Source organism: Petromyzon marinus, chromosome 33 (genome assembly GCF_048934315.1).
Source record: "Petromyzon marinus isolate PM22_M1 ecotype Great Lakes invasive population chromosome 33, UKy_Petmar_22M1.pri1.0, whole genome shotgun sequence".
NCBI classification, from domain to species: Eukaryota; Metazoa; Chordata; class Hyperoartia; order Petromyzontiformes; family Petromyzontidae; genus Petromyzon; species Petromyzon marinus.
Genome location: NC_133699.1, coordinates 14,179,061 through 14,198,032, shown reverse-complemented (window position 1 = coordinate 14,198,032; position 18,972 = coordinate 14,179,061). Strand labels below are relative to the sequence as shown.

The window sequence follows — 18,972 nt, the reverse complement described above, 5'->3', positions numbered from 1 at the left end:
CTCAACTCACCGTGTTTGGAGGAGAAGGAATGCTGCCTATGACCCCAAGAACACCATCCCCACCGTCAAACATGGAGGTGGAAACATTATGCTTTGACGGTGTTTTTCTGCTAAGGGAACAGGACAACTTTACCGCATCAAAGGGATGATGGACGGGGCCATGTACCGTCAAATCTTGGGTGAGAACCTCCTTCCCTCAGCCAGGGCATTGAAAATGGGTCGTGGATGGGTATTCCAGCATGACAATGATCCAAAACACACGGCCAAAGCAACAAAGGAGTCACTCAAGAAGAAGCACATTAAGGTACTGGAGTGGCCTAGCCAGTCTCCAGACCTTAATCCCATAGAAAATCTGTGGAGGGAGCTGAAGGTTCGAGTTGCCAAACGTCAGCCTCGAAACCGTAATGACTTGGAGAAGATCTGCAAAGAGGAGTGGGACAAAATCCCTCCTGAGATGTGTGCAAACCTGGTGGCCAACTACAAGAAACGTCTAACCTCTGTGATTGCCAACAAGGGTTTTGCTACCAAGTACTAAGTCATGTTTTGCAGAGGGGTCTAATACTTATTTCCCTCATTAAAATGCAAATCAATTTGTAACATTTTTGACATGCGTTTTTCTGGATTTTGTTGTTGTTATTCTGTCTCTCACTGTTCAAATAACCTACCATTAAAATTATAGACTGATCATTTCTTTGTCAGTGGGCAAACGTACAAAACCAGCAAGGCATCAAATACTTTTTTTCCCTCACTGTACATACCTGTAGATCGTGCTTGACAGAAGTCATTCTGATGATAACTAAACAATAACTCCAAGTGATTGAGGATCAGATTGTTTAGGATAGATTAAATCACTAAAAATGCTAATGAAGTAGACAATTGGCCTCTTGAATAAGATATCACTTCAACAAGGTTACCCATAATGCAATGTGCAAGCAAAATTTTATGTTACTTTGAATACAAATAATTGTATGTGTGAATACATTTCTTATTTTGTAAGTGTGTTACTCAATATATCAATACAGGCAACTATTCATATGCCAATTAAAACTGTTTTAATTGTTATTCTTATCAGAGCCCCATTGTGTAGATTGCAGTCTCAAATATCTACTCTATCTCTGGCCTGTGCTATCTGTGTGCTATGAAGAAGGGACAATACCAAAAACGTTACCTATTATATATTTCCTTTTTATGTAGTTCTATGCACAAATGTGTTAAGTATGAATGAAGTCAAGGCAAATGACAAAAAGTGCAGTCAGATCATAACATAGCAGAATTTAAACAAACACAATAAAAAGTACAAATGAATGCTACAATAATAAAAAAAAAATTGTACAGGATTTTAAGAAGCGTATCAGAATGCTCCACAACTACTTACCCAGTGCTTTCATTTGCTTTGTAATGGCCTGGCAGATATCCTTGGCTGCCGCCACCTGAGCCTTTTCTCCAAGGAGACTCCCCACAGTGGAGCGCAGAATGAAGGACACACAGCGACGGGAGTAGACGGCCTCCACGTGGTTCTGAGTTGCCCTCGGATTGGCCACGAGCCCCAGGATGTGCATCAGGAATGTGGGGAAGCTTCTTTCCAGCCACGGTCCTCCCATCGTCGAGACAAACACAACGTATGCCTGTGAAAACAAAATTAACGTTTTTGAAAGTTTTACTCAATTACATAAAATCAGCCACGTTATTGTAAAGTCTACATCACAAGAGTTGCACAAACACTATAGTGTACATTTATCATGCAATACATTGAATGATTATTGAACCAATACTACCAAGGATAATGTGCAAAAAAGTAATTTAGTTTAGTTTAAAATGGGAAATAAGTTAAATAAAACCGTTGAAAAATTAGTTTATGTCCAATATCACATGTATGATTTTGATTTGAAGCTTTCGTGACTGAAGGAATCCATACTCTTTGGTTCTTTTGGTAAAATCACATAGGTATAAAATAAAATAATTCATGACGTTTCGGGCACAACACAATCAGAAAGGGTTTTATTCGCCATGAAAGTTCACACAGACAAGGAATTTACTTTGGCAGGAAGGGGCGTGCATACATTCAACATATAGGAATCTAAAATCTTAAATAAGTGGTATACAAGTCTAACTATACAATCTTCCCCGCTCGCCTCATGGTCCTCGAGGTGTGCAGGTCCTCGAGGGTTGGTAGATTGCAGGCAATCACCTTCTCAGCAGTGTGGTGATACGCTGCAGTCTGCTCTTGTCCTTGGCAGTGGCAGCAGCGTACCAGACGGTTATGGTGGAGGTTAGGATGGATTCAATGATTGCTGTATAGAAGTGCACCATCATTGTCTTTGGCAGGTTTAATTTCTTCAGCTGCCGTAGGAAGTACATCCTCTGTTGAGCTCTCTTGGTGAGGGAGCTGATGTTCAATTCCCACTTGAGGTCCCGGGAGAGAATAGTGCCCAGGAAGCGGAAGGACTCCACAGTTTTGACTGGGGAGTCGCACAGGGTGATGGGGGTGAGTGGGGCTGTATTCTTCCTGAAGTCCACAACCATCTCAACTGTCTTTAGAGCATTTAGCTCTAAATTGTTCTGGCTACACCAGGTCACCAGGTTGTCAGCTTCCCACCTATAGTCAGACTCATCCCCACCAGAGATCAGCCCAATGAGGGTGGTGTCGTCCGCAAACTTCAAGAGTTTGACGGACAGATGATTGGAGGTGCAGCTGTTGGTGTACAGGGAGAAGAGCAGTGGGGAAAGGACACAGCCCTGAGGAGTTCCGGTGCTGATGGACCTGGAGTCAGAGACTTGTGTTCTCAGCTTAACGCACTTCTTCCTGTCAGACAGGAAGTCTGTGATCCACCTGCAGGTGGAGTCGGGCACGTTCAGCTGGAAGAGCTTGTCCTGAAGCAGGGCAGGGATGATGGTGTTGAAGGCAGAGCTGAAGTCCACAAACAGGATCCTGGCGTAGGATGCTGGGGAGTCCAGATGCTGTAGGGTGAAGTGGAGGGCCATGTTAACTGCGTCGTCCACAGACCTGTTGGCTCTGTAGGCAAACTGAAGGGGGTCCAGGAGAGTGTCTGTGATGGCTTTGAGGTGTGCCAGAACCAGGCGGTCAAACGACTTCATTACCACAGAGGTAAGGGCGACCGGTCTATAATCATTTAGTCCTGTTGGCCTTAGCTTTTTGGGCACAGGGATGATGGTGGAGGACTTGAGACAGGCTGGTACATGTCATGTCTCCAGGGAGGTGTTAAAGATGCTGGTGAACACCGGAGACAGCTGGTCAGCGCAGTGCCTGAGGGTGGCTGGAGAGACAGAGTCCGGCCCAGCTGCTTTGCGTGGGTTCTGCCTCTTGAAAAGTCTATTAACTTCTCTCTCCTGAAGGAGAGAGTCGACTCTGTAGTAGGGGTGGTGGATGGGGCCTCTTGGGTGGGAAGGGGTAGTTCAGGACAGTCCAATTGTCTTTCAAATCTGCAGTAGAACTCGTTAAGATCGTTGGCCAGGAGGGAGTCGTTAGTGGTGTTGGGTAGCTCTGGGCTTGCAGTTGGTGATCTGCCTGAGCCCTCTCCAGACAGAAGCAGTCGTTAGCAGAGAACTGGTGTTTTAGTCTGAGTACAGTCGTTTAGCCTCTCTCACCGCCTTTCTAAAACTGTTCTTCGACTCCTTGAATCTGTCTCTATCCCCACTCCTAAACGCTTCCTCCTTCTCCAACCTCAACCTTCTGCGCTTTGCTGAGAACAAGGGCTTGTTGTTGTTGAAGTTCACCCTGGTACGTGTTGGAATACAGCAGTCCTCACAGAAGCTGATGTATGACATCAAGCCTCTGTGAGTTCATCCAGACTATTGGTAGCAGTTGTGAACACATCCCAGTCAGTACAGTCCAAGCACGCCCGCAAATCCTCCACAGCCTCACTGGTCCACTGTTTAGATGTCCTCACAGCAGGTTTACAGAGCTTTAGTTTCTGCCTGTATGCAGGAATCAGGTGGACCATGGCATGGTCAGAGTGTCCCAGTGCTGCTCGGGGGAAGGCGTGGTAGGCTCTACTGACTGTAGTTTAGCAGTGATCCAGAGTGTTCCCTTCTCTGGTAGGGCATTTAATGAATGGTATGTATTTGGGGAGTTCGTGGCTGAGATTACCTTTGTTAAAGTCGCCAAGTACGATAACCAGCTAATCTGGATTTGCTCGCTCTACACTCAGAATCTGGTCGGCGAGCATGCGTTGGGCTTCTGTAACCTGAGGACCCGGCGGCAAGTAAACTCCGACCAAAATAAGCGACGCGAAGACGCGAGGCGAGTAGAAAGGTTTACAGTTGATAAAAAATGATTCAAGGAGCGGAGAACAATGTTGCAGAATCACTGTGACATCTACACACCAGCCACTGTTAATGTAAAAACAAATACCACCGCCTTTCGTCTTGCCGGAGAGTGCTATGTCACGATCCGATCTTACAAGATGGAATCCTGCTAGTTGTAGCGAAGTCTCCGGAATCAAATCACACAGCCATGTTTCCGTGAAGCACAAAACAGAAGCTGAAAGAAAGTCTCTGTTTTTCACCATCAGTAGCTGAAGTTCGTCCATTTTTTTGCACAGTGAACGTACGTTGGAGAGGAAAAAGCTCGGAAGCACTGTTCGGATCCCGTGTCTGCGTAGCCGTATTAGAGCCCCCGACCGTTTACCCCTTGGGCGGCGTTTCGCTGCTTGAGCAAAGTCTAGCGCGGCTTTGACTAGAATGCCCACTAATTCTGTCGCTGGAAGCAGAAAAGTGGGAAATAAATCCACAGGAGTTGTTTCCCATGATGTTTAAAAGTTCGTCTCTTGTTAGGGAACTCCGAAAATTTGGCACAACACTGAATTAACAGACAAAACAAGACAAAACAGGGCGCACCGACCGGCTGAGGCTACCATCATCGTCGCTATCTTCTCACCAGCACGGGTGTGCTGAACAGCAGGCCTCTCTCACCAGCATGGGTGTGCTGAACAGCAGGCCCCTCTCACCAGCACAGGTGTGCTGAACAGCAGGCCTCTCTCACCAGCACTGGTGTGATGAACAGTAGGCCCCTCTCACCAGCACAGGTGTGTTGAACAGCAGGCCCCTCTCACCAACACGTTTGTGCTGAACAGCAGGCCCCTCTCACCAGCACGGGTGTGCTGAACAGCAGGCACCTCTCACCAGCACAGGTGTGCTGAATAGCAGGCCTTTCTCACTATCACCGGTGTGCGGAACAGCACACTCGTGCATCATTAGGTGGGAAAGCATGGTCTGCTGCTGAGGCAGACTGTTTTAAAAGGTTTGAAATGGGTGTAGCCCAAGGGCTCACGTGACGTGAAGGTTCTGCCTTTGTAGTGAGGGTTGTAAGTTGACGCTGAGGAGGGGGGAGGAGGCGCCCCCCGCCCCCCCATGTGGAGTGACGTCACCTGCTAATTATTATTATTAATGGCGGGGGGGGGTGTCCATTTGAAAGACGTCATCTCTTCATGATTATTAATGAAGGGGGCTGTTACATGTGGAGTGACGTCACCCACTCATGATTATTAATGAGAGGGGGTCCATGTGGAGGACGTCACCTGTTCATGATTATTAATGAGGGGGGCTGGCCGACATGGAGTGACGTCACGCGCGGGACACACAGACATTCTTGGCTCATTATAAATGCCACCATCCTGCCCATATTTGATTACTGTAACACCATCTACTGCCTGGCTTACCACATCTACCCTGAAACGTGCTGTTCCGCTACACCACTTTGCTCTCCGTTTTGCCCTCGATGCACCCCATTAACCTCATTATTCCAACCTGTACATCAACTGAAATCTGTCTTACCTGGATATCTAGAGACGGCATCACCGACTGGGCTGTCTTCATCCAAAAGGTCCCATTAAACAAATCCATCAAATACCTAAAAGAACCACCAAGCTCCTCCAACTCCCTCCAATAGCCTCAGAAGTTTTAGCACTTTTAAATGTTTATGATCATAATTATTAAAGGTAAGTAAAATCATATGCATTAATTAATATATACATACAGTTTATATGTTTAAAAACATAATTATATACGTTTATGCCCCCTAACACTATTTTCCTGGGAAGCTTTAAGTATTAATATTTGTGGATTAAATATCTGCGCCGATCTCGAGGGACGTATCCCCACGAACACCAAGGGTTTACTTGTACGTTAATTACATTTCAGATTCGAGTGGACTTCAAATGGCAGCCTGGAAATTAGTGGCAGATGAGACAGGATAAAATACTTGAGAAATGTCCAGGGCTTTGGTCATTCACTCTCGAAAAATGTTGAAGGCTCGCTGAAGTGCGCCCCCCATCCCCCCCGCCCCCGCTTTAAGAGTTACATCATTCATCAATTGTCCAAGTTCTAGTCCCAGCACCAGAACGGTGTTCGTTTGTGTATCGTCAGAGCGCGTTGGTGGCCAACTATGAAAACCGGATATACTAAAACCGCGTGTTGTTGTTGCTGTGCTCACGCACCATCCATCTCCCCTTGTAAAATATCCGGACAAAGTGCCTCAACGGATTCATCTGTGTAACAAATCAAATGAGCTCAAAACTCAAACAATGTGTTTTATTTAACCACGGTAATCCAGTAGCACACCTGTGTGACACCAACTCGGACTTCTCGAGGGATGGAGCCTCCCCCCTTGAGCATCTCTCCGCCACTTCTCAGGAAGCCAGAGCCCCCACGCAGAAACCCCGTGGCCAGGAGTTCAAACACCTCCTCCAGGGTTGCTTTGCGTACATTTTGCCTCATGACTGCAAATTAGAAAAAAAAAACTTCAGGTCAAATATACATATTATCCTCATGCAACATCGCATCCTTTGCCACTGCATCATCATTGCAAGTAAACTATGAAATCTTGACTTAAAGCTTTCGTGACTGCAGGAATTCATATTCTTTGGGTCTCTCGGTAAAGTCACGTAGATCAGTCCAAAGAAAAATAAGAAAAATACCAAAAATCTACGACGTTTCGATCGCAACGCAAGCGGTCGTCATCAGGCTGAAAAAAGAGAGGAAAGCTGCTGAGGCAGATTATTTTAAAGGTTTGAAATGGGTGTAGCCCAAGGGTCATAAATGAAGTGGGCAGGGCTATTTATGTTAATGTGAGAAATTAGCATGTTAATGGTAGATCCGAGGACGAACTCCATGATGAGCACGTGGAGGTGGCTATGTTAATGAGAGAAATCAGCATGTTAATGGTAGATCGGAGGATGACCTCCACGACAAGTGCGCAGAGGTGGCTATGTTAATGTGATAGAAATGAGCATGTAATGTAAGATCGCAGAGAAGCAGGCCCCGTCGGCGCACGAGTTGGCTGAGAAATTTAACCTGTTTATGTAAAATCAGACAGCCACAAATAACTAACATCGGAAGGTAGGATGGAAATATCACAGCCAGTTATGACTTAAACTGGTTAATAACGTCCTTCCAATGATTGCTTAGTTTGTACCCATCTACTCGGTTGAAATTGTGTCTGTCTATATATGGATGGCTTCATGAACGAATCTTTGTTGATAGCAAATGGGTTTGCAGAGTACCTTCGTCTTGGAGAATTCAATTTCGTGTGAGCCCACCTTGTTAAAACAATGATCAGCCACGGCCAAGGTGTTGGTACTACCGTGTTTCAGATTAGGATTATGTTCACGAACACGGTCCGAGACATGTCGCTTAGTTTCCCCAATGTAACTACTGCCGCAGACACAGCTTAGTTTGTAGACGCTGGGGTATTGCATGTCAGGGATCATCTCCTTCACAGATTGGATCAAATCACACATTTTATGTACTGTGTTAAAACGAACCTGGATCTTGTTTGTTCATAATTTTTTAAGTATTTTTGGTGACCCCTGCTATGTATGGCAAGGTGATGGTTTTGATCGGGTTCTCAGATGGTTCTTTCCCAACGGTTGGGGTGATAGCTGTCCGATTGAGCCATCTGGTCTCTTTTCAATTAAAACATCCAAGAATGGTAACTTGGATGTGATCCCTGACATGCAATACCCTGGCGTCTACAACCTAAGCTGTGTCTGCGGCAGTAGTTACATTGGGGAAACTAAGCGACATGTCTCGGACAGTGTTCGTGAACATAAGGCAGATTTGAAACATGGTAGGACCAACCTCAGCCGTGGCTGATCATTGTTTTAATAAGGTGGGCTCACACGAAATTGATTTCTCCAAGACGAAGGTACTCTGCAAACCCACTGGCTATTAACAAAGATTAGTTCATGAAGCCATCCAGATTTATAGACACAGACACAATTTCAACCGAGCAGATGGGTACAAACTGAGCAATGATTGGAAGGACGTTATTAACCAGTTTAAGTCATAACGGGGCTGTGATGTTTCCATCCTACCTTCCAATGTTAGTTGTTATTTGCGGCTTATCGTGCGCCGACGTGGCTGCGGCTCTGCGATCTTACACCACATGCTAATTTCTATCACATTAACATAGCCACCTCCGCGCGCTCATCGTGGAGATCATCCTCCGATGTAACATTAACATGCTAATTTCTTACATTAACATCAATAGTCCCGCCCACTTCGTTTATGACCCTTGGGCTACACCCATTTCAAACCTTTAAAACAGTCTGCCTCAGCAGCTTTCCTCTCTTTTTTCAGCCTGATGACGACCGCTTACGTTGCGATCGAAACGTCGTAGTTTTTTTGTTATTTTTCTTTGAACCTATCTATGTGACTTTACCGAAAGACCCAAAGAATAAGTAAACTATTGTGCAACATTTTTTTTGTGGACACAATTAGAAGTGGCATTCTGGTTTGTGTGCTTCCTTCTGCTTCAATCTTTCATCTACTTCTTCACAGCCCATTCCATTCTTCCTCCCAATTCATTCAAATGTAAATAATTGTGTATTTAAAACATTTGTTTATTGCATTGTTCTGATAAACCAGTAGTGGTGGATACATGGATAGTGATCCAAATATTTTCGTGGATCTCAGGACAAATCAGAACACCAACTTAAGCAACCAACTATTTTTGTGATGGCTAATTGCAAATAATACCCCTATGCATCATACTACAGTAGAAAAACTTTTCTGGCTGACTTCCTACTTGGATTCCTGTCTGCCAGCTCCTGTCTTCGCTATGCAACAACTAAGTCATGACCTGAACCTATACTGTTTGAGCACCTATACAACCTAGTCTTGGGAGATGCCCTGTGCTATTCTTTAGTTCTTGTTATAATATATCAGTTTATCATTGACCCATTTGTGATTAAGATATTTTGCCAACAGAGCTATTGGAAATACTCACTCTACCCGGCAAAATTGACCCATCCATCAACAGCCAATATCTTGTGGGAGTCCCAAAATACTCCCATCATATTTGGAATCAATAAATTAAACAATTCACTCAGATGGATACAAGTTGAATGTAGTAACAAGGAACACACATCATGCATATGCATGGATGTTATAAAGCTTTCCAACGTGTTCTTCTCTGCAGTATTTATTTAGTGATAATAGAGACTGATTTTAAACATCACCATGGTCAATAAGACGTGAAAACAAAATCCCAAAAAAAGCTTCCTTACCTGCTGCATGCTTGGGTAAAACAGCCGTGGCCAAAACGGTGCCAAGGAGTGTAGACACAGCCACTCGGACATCATAATTGGATCCTTCTAACGCTTTGAAGCATATTGTCGCCATGTTCTCAAGTTCACTGCTCCAAAGAAACACCGCTTCATTTTGGAGCTCCAGGAGACACTGCAGATACAATTAATTATTTGGCGATGCTGCGTTGGCAGTGGTGCACAGACACAATGATAAAAAATATCTCTGTGAGCTACACTGCAGAAAACAAAAAAATATATATAATTGTTGAAGTTTCAGGCAATGACCCCTTGTTGGTGTGCTATGAAGGGCCATTGCCAAGAAACGTCACCTGCTACACATTCACATAGAGTACATACCTTTGCAGCTGCACACCGAACCGCCATTGAGCGATCAGTCAAGCAAACACGAGCCGACTTGTAAATGTCCCTGTGACACGAAGCTGCTGCTCCACCAAGACCACTCAGAATCTTCTGCAAGCTGATCATAATCTCACTTCGACCCTGCGACTGATAATACAACAAAACATTGATGACACGCACCTCAATTAAATAAGAGCAAAGAAGGAATTCATAATGCCCCTTTAAACCACTTTTTTTTCTCAAAAATTTTGCCATTCTGATTGCCACATTAAGCAGTGGTGCCCCCTGGGCCACCAAATGTCCTCAATATAATTAAAATTGTGTGTATACAGTAGTCCCCCAGTTAACGTTTTTTTATTCATTCCACGAAAACTACTGTTTACCCGAAATAACTGTTAATCGAAGAGAGAGCTGTTTCCACTGCTAAAACAGAACACGTAATGTGAACAAAGCCAGTCAAGGTATAAACGCTCATATATGGACGACGCCGATTGGCTGAGGCCATGGTTCAGCCCAATTACGAGCGCTCGGATTGGCCAAAATTGGCGCCTGCGTGCATAACATAAACGTATGGTTAATCAATATTCTAGCGGTTTGTCGAAACCATGGGGGTCCTATGGAAGGGCACAACGTTAACCGAAAAACGTTAACCGATGTCACTGTTAACCAAGGGACTACTGTATTTTAACATTACAAAGGCTAATTGAAATGACAAGCAAACTCAATGTTTGACATGGCTGTGGCATATAATACATCCGATTATAATTGCAATTCAGTACTTCCACGTTATAGTACAAGTAAAATAACATTTGTATTACAAGCCTTGACTTCAGGAATCGGTCTTGGAACCTGCATTCTGAGCCTTGTTTTAGCCTTGCGTTGCATGTGCTTGGTAGTGGTTTTTAAGAGGTATCGTATGTCTCTAATTTATAAAACATGCGCAGCTGACAAACCTGCCAGCAAAGAGTGGCATGTCTCTAAACAGATTGGCTATGCACACAAATGCAGGGCAAGAGATGTATAGCAGTGGCAGCATTGTGAGGGGAACCATAACCTCGGTGTTATCTTACTCTACCAACCCACAGTTGCAGACTACAAAAAAAAACATGAATTGGACACTTCACACACCTATATAAAATTTCAGTGACGGTATGAATAGCGTATTAATCATGTGATAAAAAACAATAGCATTCAAACAAGTCATTAAAGCGTAGAAAATGCTGACAAGTTATCTGTGACGTGTGCAATTTAAAGTCACTGTTAATATTGCACCTCTGCGCTCTTAACAGCTTTGATGAGGTTCCCAATAGTGTCGGGGAAAGAGCTCCCCAACATGCGGCCCAGCTTCTCGTACAAGGCTCCAATGCAGGCAACAGCAGATCTAAAAAGGAACACATCGTTCGTATTAAAACCCAAAACGACAACATTGTAAAAATAATCATGGTAGATATTGCATTAGTCAAACATGTAAACATTAAACTAGCCAAGATGAACAGTATTCCTCTGAAATCTTGACTTAAAGCTTTCGTAAAAGAGGGGACGGGGGAAGAGGGCCCCTTTTCCTGAAGACGACTGCTTGTGTTGCGATCGAAACGTCATCGTTTTTGTTATTTTCTTTGAACCTATCTACGTGACTTTACCAAAAGACCCAAATAATAGCATTCCTCTGCTTTAAGGAAGACCTGTGTGGTGACTGGTCAATATCAGTGCCTACATTTTACACTTACTGTCACCTTGCAAGATTCAGGAAAGCCCAAAGATAGCTCTGAACTACTGCTCAGAAACAATATTCATTATGCTTAGGAATGGGACGATACTAACAGAAAAAAACCCTTTATATAAAAAAAACACAATGTCATATAATAAAGCAGGGGTGGGGAACCTTTTTTCTGTCAAGGGCCATTTATATATTTATAACATCATTCGCGGGCCATACAAAATTATCAACTTAAAAATTAGCCTGTTATATTTGGTCAAACATTGAATTAACTCACCCCTAATGTGATGGCTGGAACAGACTAATTAATTTGCGGGCCTTATACGGCCCGCAGGCCGGACGTTCCCCACCCCTGTATAAAACAAATGTAAATTGTGGCAATATACTATGATAGCAGCAGCAGAGAGGGTGCCAAGTTACCTGTACCGATGTGTTCAAAAGGGGAACATACCGAAAATATTACCCAATTGATGGCTAGAAACCAGGAAGTCAAACTTAACTGAAAACAAGAGTTATACGACATTTTTCATCAACCAAAACGAAATTGAAGTTGTTGCTCTGGAACTAAACAAAAAAAATACAATCCTGGTTTTAACCAGTAACGAAACATATAACGCTCTGTAGTTGGGGTATTCAAAGTGAAATTGACCATGAATCCTGGGCCAGTTCATTGTTATTCCGCTAGAGATGCATCACATATGCTGTGATCCCTCATGGACTGACACTTGCATTTGGCTTGGCACCGGGGCTAAGGGTGTATGGTGACATATGCGAGGTGAGGTATGGCAGGGTGTGTGGTGAGAGCTGTGGTAAAGGGAGTGTGTGGTGACGGGCTATATATGTAAAATGTGTGACGAGGTGTGGGTTTGGGGTGGAGCTGAATGGTTTGGTCCACAAAACAATCTATCCAGGATTAAAATTTCAATGTAACTGAATACATAATTTTTTATTATTTTAGGTATCTATTCTTTGATCCTTATAGCTGTACCCCAGGGTACCAAATAATACAAAATGGCCATGGAAATTAAATATCTTATTTCTGGGACACTATTTTTTCCAGGGGTGTACTTAACTCCGCGACTCGGGTACCAATCAATCCAAAATTAGTGCTACTCCTCGATGTCGAAACGCCAAACATTAGCATAAAAAATACGTTATCGAAAAATTAAACTTTGAATAGTGCATCGTGTGCAGCTCGTCGAGATGAGTCTATTGCCGCATCGCCGACCATCAACAGACTAAAACTGACTGCATCACGGACATTATGCGAGAGCCGGGGTTCTATGGCACCCCGGGGTACCACCATAAGGTTCATTTCACAGAATTATAAAATGCACACCAAAACAGTGCAACAATATATATTTTTTCAAATCAACGACTTACAGTTTTGTTGGCAGATAACTGGGTGAGTCATCTTTGCTGCGTATAATTTCATTGCATTTGTCAATGGTCTGGAAGACTGAAAACGTGTCGCCAATGCTGTAGAGGGTGGACAGAGATTTAGCGATGAGTCTACGAGTCGGTGGCCCAGGGGCCTCGCTCATCAAGTTGGTGAGTTGCTCCACCAGCCGGTTCTGGTTCTGCCTTGTGTCTATCTGTGAATAAAAAAACATATTACAATTTTCGGTAAGTGATGGAACATTTCCTTTTACCCAGTATCAGTTGCACTTTCTCCAAAAAATATATAAGTGGTGACATCATGAAGCAAGATAGAACCTTCATGGTTTATGGATTTATATTATGCTCACAATTCAGGCATAAATTAACTTCCATTATGTCCCAAAATCAATCGATCTTTCATATATATTAAAATGTCATATTTCGTCAGTAGTTTATCTTTGTCAAATCTAATATTGACATTCTCTCTCATGGTAATTTCATCACTCGTTTTGTTCAACTCTTTGAGTGAAGTATGTTGCACAGACTTAACTTTATTAATATTGATTTAAATGTTCATTGTTCTTAATACATGGGTTTCTATTTTTACATTTTTCAATATCATTGCAGCGTTTTCAAATAATATATTTGTTAGTGACCATTATTCCGATCCAAATGTAAATGTGCAAAAACTGCACAATATGCACATACCATATAATTGTAATATAAATGGAACAACATATGCCGGTCATAAAAAATATAATTTAAATGTTGGGATGAACAGAATAACAGGTTTATGTTTTATTCAAGAATTTCACCTGACAAATACCAGATAACTGAATGATGGATCTTGTTGAATCTGAATTTTAACATCGTACAGTTAAGATCGATACATTAACATGGATAGAACCATCCATCTACCACCTGCAGTGCACACCCTCGCAAATACCCATTTACCACACACCAGCACAGTTGTAATGACCACATACAAAGACCCTCCCCCCCCCGTGAAGCCTTAACAGAAGGTTGGGGCAAGTACTGTTAGCGAGCACCTTTGAGACTGGAACGGTACACGAAGGGGTGGGTGGCCTGCACCACGCCCAGCCGACATTGTCTCCCCAGTGACGATGTTTACACATCGCACCAGATACTTATTTGAGGCTGAGGCAACTTAGGGGAGGCCCAGGACAGATTCAGATAATCGTCACTCGTGTTGGCCGTGAGCTGGAATCGAACTCGGGTCGCCGGGTTCGTAGCACGGCGCGCTAACCGCTGCACTACCGCTCACCACACACACCTACAGGCACAAACACTATACAAGACAAAGGATTCGCCTTTATAGCCTCATGATGAATATTGGAGCAAATACTGTCAGCAAGCACTTATTTAAGACCTGTCACAGTGCGCAGAGGCGTGGCGTGGCCAGAACCACTACAGCTGCATGTCCTATACTTGTACCCGTTTACATCGGAGTTGGCCTAGCAAACCCATGACCAGATTTAGATATCACTCATCACTGATGTTATCTGTGGCAGGGAATCAAACTCAGATTGAAATCAAATACTTGCTGTAAACGAAAAAACAAACCCATCACAAAAGGCAAATGTGTGCAGGCTGTAAAGAAATACTGATGACGACACAAATGTGCTCAAAAACTGCAGGAAGTTCAGAGATAGAGCAAACTAAAAAACATTTCCAAATGCATAATTTGGAGTGTAAATACAATTTCAATGCTTGTCAACTCCCGCGTTGTTTCAATGTTGCAAACGTTTCAAAGCCATATATAATTAGCGCATACACTCAATTACACACCGGTCTTGAACAACAACAACAATAATATAATATTCATATTCTTGGTTCTTTCGGTAAAGTCAAGTAGAAGGGAAACAATATTTCATTTCTACGTGACTTTACCGAAAGAACCAAGAATATGAATCCCTGCAGTCACGAAAGCTTTAAATCAAAAAAATATAATACACCGTTTGAGAACGTTACCAGTTACGTACCTTGTTAGCGGTGGCAAGATAAATGTCGAGGAACCTGAGCCATTCAAAAACAAATATGGGCTTCTTGGCATCGGTCACTTGTGCCAGGGCTTCCTCGTTGAGCAACAGACTGTGAGCCAGCTCCATCGTTTTGTTACGGAACCCGAAGGTCGAGATGGAAGTGCCACTTACTCCAAAACTCTTCAAAACCAAATCACTACATTCCGCTCCAGCCGCGTTGGAAACTGATGGAAGACAAAATTATTGGCGAGGCATGGAACAAAACATTAAAATAGAATCAGGCTCGCAACACTACCACATTATATTTATACAGTTACAACTTATACGTCTAACTGACACGCATTACAAAGTGTCAAGTTCAGAATCTTTATACTGGAAGAATTCGACGAGCTATAAGGCTCTTTTTTCACAGACGCCCAGTAGGTTTGTGGAGGGCCCCTATACGTGTCCAGCAACCACCAGGTGCATTCGTTTGTTTACAGGCCGCAGTCCTGCGGATGTGACACACAAGAGTCGAGACCGCTGCAGTGAGCTTGGTGTTAAATGATGACGGAAAACGCCGGCCCCAGGGCCTCCCTGGCACGACACCCACACAAGACGTGCGCACTGCCGTGATGCTGCGCTACGCAGTTGGGCGCATACCCCCCTCACCCCCACAACCTCTCAAAATCACCCCCACAACCCCTCAACGTCACCCCCACAACCCCTCAACGTCACCCCCCACAACGTCACCCCCCACAACGTCACCCCCATAACCCCACAACGCCACCCCCACAACCCCTCAACGTCACCCCCACAACCCCTCAACGTCACCCCCACAACCCCCCAACGTCACCCCCACAACCCCTCAACGTCACCCCCACAACCCCCCAACGTCACCCCCACAACCTCCCAACGTCACCCCCACAACCCCTCAACGTCACCCCCACAACCCCCCAACGTCACCCCCACAACCCCTCAACGTCACCCCCACAACCCCTCAACGTCACCCCCACAACCCCTCAACGTCACCCCCACAACCCCTCAACGTCACCCCCACAACCCCTCAACGTTACCCCCACAACCCCTCAACGTCACCCCCACAACCCCTCAACGTCACCCCCACAACCCCCCAACGTCACCCCCACAACCCCTCAACGTCACCCCCCACAACGTCACCCCCCACAACGTCACCCTCATAACCCCACAACGCCACCCCCACAACCCCCCAACGTCACCCCACAACCCCTCAACATCACCCCCACAACCCCTCAACGTCACCCCCACAACCCCTCAACGTCACCCCCACAACCCCCCAACGTCACCCCCACAACCCCTCAACGTCACCCCCACAACCCCTCAAAGTCACCCCCACAACCCCTCAACGTCACCCCCACAACCCCTCAACGTCACCCCCACAACCCCTCAACATCACCCCCACAACCCCTCAACGTCACCCCCACAACCCCCCAACGTCACCCCCACAACCCCTCAACGTCACCCCCACAACCCCTCAACGTCACTCCCACAACCCCTCAACGTCACCCCCACAACCCCCCAACGTCACCCCCACAACCCCTCAACGTCACCCCCACAACCCCTCAACATCACCCCCACAACCCCTCAACGTCACCCCCACAACCCCCCAACGTCACCCCCACAACCCCTCAACGTCACCCCCACAACCCCTCAACGTCACTCCCACAACCCCTCAACGTCACCCCCACAACCCCCCAACGTCACCCCCACAACCCCTCAACGCCACCCCCACAACCCCCCAACGTCACCCCCACAACCCCCCAACGTCACCCCCACAACCCCTCAACGTCACCCCCACAACCCCTCAACGTCACCCCCACAACCCCTTAACGTCACCCCCACAACCCCCCAACGTCACCCCCCCACCTCCCCCCAGTCGCGGGGCCTCAAGGTCCCCGGTGTCTCAGCCCGGCCCCCACCTTCCCCAGCCGGGTCTTTAGGCCCCGAGAGTCTCAGGGCCCCGCGTCTTAGGGTCCCGGTGTCTCAGTGTCTCACGGTCCCCGGTGTCTCAGTGTCTCACGGTCCCCGGTGTCTCAGTGTCTCGCACGGCTGGACGTGAGCGGGGCGGGGGGGGGTCTCGGCTCCCCCTCGGGCCGCGGAGGAGACGTTCACCTCCTCGCCTCACCGCACCGCCGCGCTTCTCCCCGCTCCAGCCGCTCTGCTGCCAGCGAGGCGGGGCGGGTGGTCTCGTACCGTGAACCCGCGGCACGCGGACAGCGCGCGGCGCAGTCGTCGCGCAGTCCGCGCCTCGGTCCCTCCTCCTCCTCCTGCTGCGGCTGCTGCGGCTCCTGCTGCGGGGAGAGTCTCGCTCTGCTCGGCGGCCACGACGCCCGAGGCTGCGGCTTCGTCCTCCTTCGGTGAGGGGTGGGGGGCGACACAAACACTCCCCGCGTGACGTCACGCGCGCGGCCGACGTCATGTTAGGCCGGCCCCTGGACCCGCGTCATCGGCTGCCTTTCCCCCACCCCACCGCGGTCGCGATGGGGGATGACGTCGCCGCGAGCCACGCTGCGACGTTGTCCCCCGTGACGTTGCGGCTGACGTCGGCACACTTGGGGGCAACGCGCACGTGGTGGTGATGGGTGGTGGTGGGTGGTGTTGGGATAAAGTGTGGGTACGGCCAACCCTTCCAGATGGTATCTCCCTCGCCTGCTATGCAGGAGATCGTGAGCTGCCACTGCTATTCAGTGGCCTGAAATAAAATGTATCACTCCGGATGACCGCTTCAAAGTATGATCTTGAGTTTTGATTATCGTGTGCTGATCTTTAAAGGTGCATCGAAAATTCTTGATACTCCTCCTGATACTCCTGCTGTTATGGAGTGACTCATGCTGGCAGCTATGGCTGCAAAGTTTGGTCGTACATGTTATGTATATCGTATATTGTTAAATTTGAATCACAGTTCCTATGATCACTGTTACATTGTTTTTATAGCTTTATTTTGGTGATTTCGAAAACGTTTTGGTTTAGCCATATTTGTTTGTTGTACAGAGTTAGACTGATAACTTTAATCTAAATTGTCTTATGGTTGTTATTGTTTGACTTGCATCCCACTGGGATGTTTTGCACACAGCATTGATATACGGTGCTTTTTCTGGAAGACTTTGCTGTTTATTCCTGGATTTTTCTGTTGCGTGTGGTCACTTTAAGATGTTTCTTGTTCATGTTTTTGTTTGTTGCGGTTGCACCCGATTCAAGAGCCGAATGGCTCACATGGCTATACCTAATAAATGAACTGAACTGAAGTTCGATCCCGACCCTGACGACGCCTGTATATTTGGAATTTGCGTATCTCTCCAGGTCCTCCGGGTTTTCCCATCAACATTTAGAATTAACGTCGCGTGATTAGAGTATTTAGCTGCTGCTATAAATATCCACACTATAAGTCACTTCGTTGAACTAACATTTACGATAGCCAGGTCGCTTCTGAAATAGAGCTATATATAGCTCAGTGGTCCTTACCTGGTAAAATTAAAATTAGTTTCAACACACCTGGCTAGCATGAATGACATACCTGTCAACCCCTTACCAGTGCCTACCTTATTACAGACCAATTCAGACCTTATTGGTCACCCCGTGCCCTTTTGAAAAAAATGCCCGTATTGAAATGGCTGTACGCCATATGGTCCTGAAAACTCTATTTCCCTGTACAAGAATACGGAGTAAACCGTATGGGTTGACAGGTATGGAATGAGTAGTGGATGCATTTCCACCAGCAGTGACGTAAGCAGGACATTGTAGGAATTGCACCTTTTACCGGTAATCAATTATGAAAGCAGTTTACCGGTTATAATTCTTATCACTCACCGGTGAGCTGTAGCTATAAACCCCCGACTACAAGTACCAGACAAAAAAAACTCACCTTCGTCAATAACAGGTGTGTAGTGACATAGAATCGGTCACGTAGCAGCATAGCGCTGGCTGCTGGCAGGGAAGGGGATCTGTA

At 45.9% G+C, this 18,972-nt stretch overlaps 1 protein-coding gene across 5 annotated transcripts in view; it reads right to left on the bottom strand.

Annotated features, from left to right (window-relative positions):
• HEATR5B (HEAT repeat containing 5B) overlaps window positions 1-17,462 on the bottom strand; it is a 56,942-nt gene extending 39,480 nt beyond the window's left edge. For 2 of the 5 annotated variants that reach the window (XM_032965239.2, XM_032965240.2), the window contains exons 1-8: window positions 17,139-17,461; window positions 15,009-15,232; window positions 13,009-13,220; window positions 11,181-11,289; window positions 9,906-10,055; window positions 9,528-9,699; window positions 6,580-6,737; window positions 1,376-1,625 (exon numbers count right to left, since the gene is read on the bottom strand). In XM_032965239.2, the coding sequence (XP_032821130.2) occupies window positions 1,376-1,625; window positions 6,580-6,737; window positions 9,528-9,699; window positions 9,906-10,055; window positions 11,181-11,289; window positions 13,009-13,220; window positions 15,009-15,232; window positions 17,139-17,445 (1,582 nt within the window). In that variant the 5' untranslated portion in view covers window positions 17,446-17,461. The other 3 variants (XM_032965241.2, XM_032965242.2, XM_032965243.2) reach the window with 3 other exon arrangements.
• Between the last annotated feature and the right edge of the window lie 1,510 nt (window positions 17,463-18,972).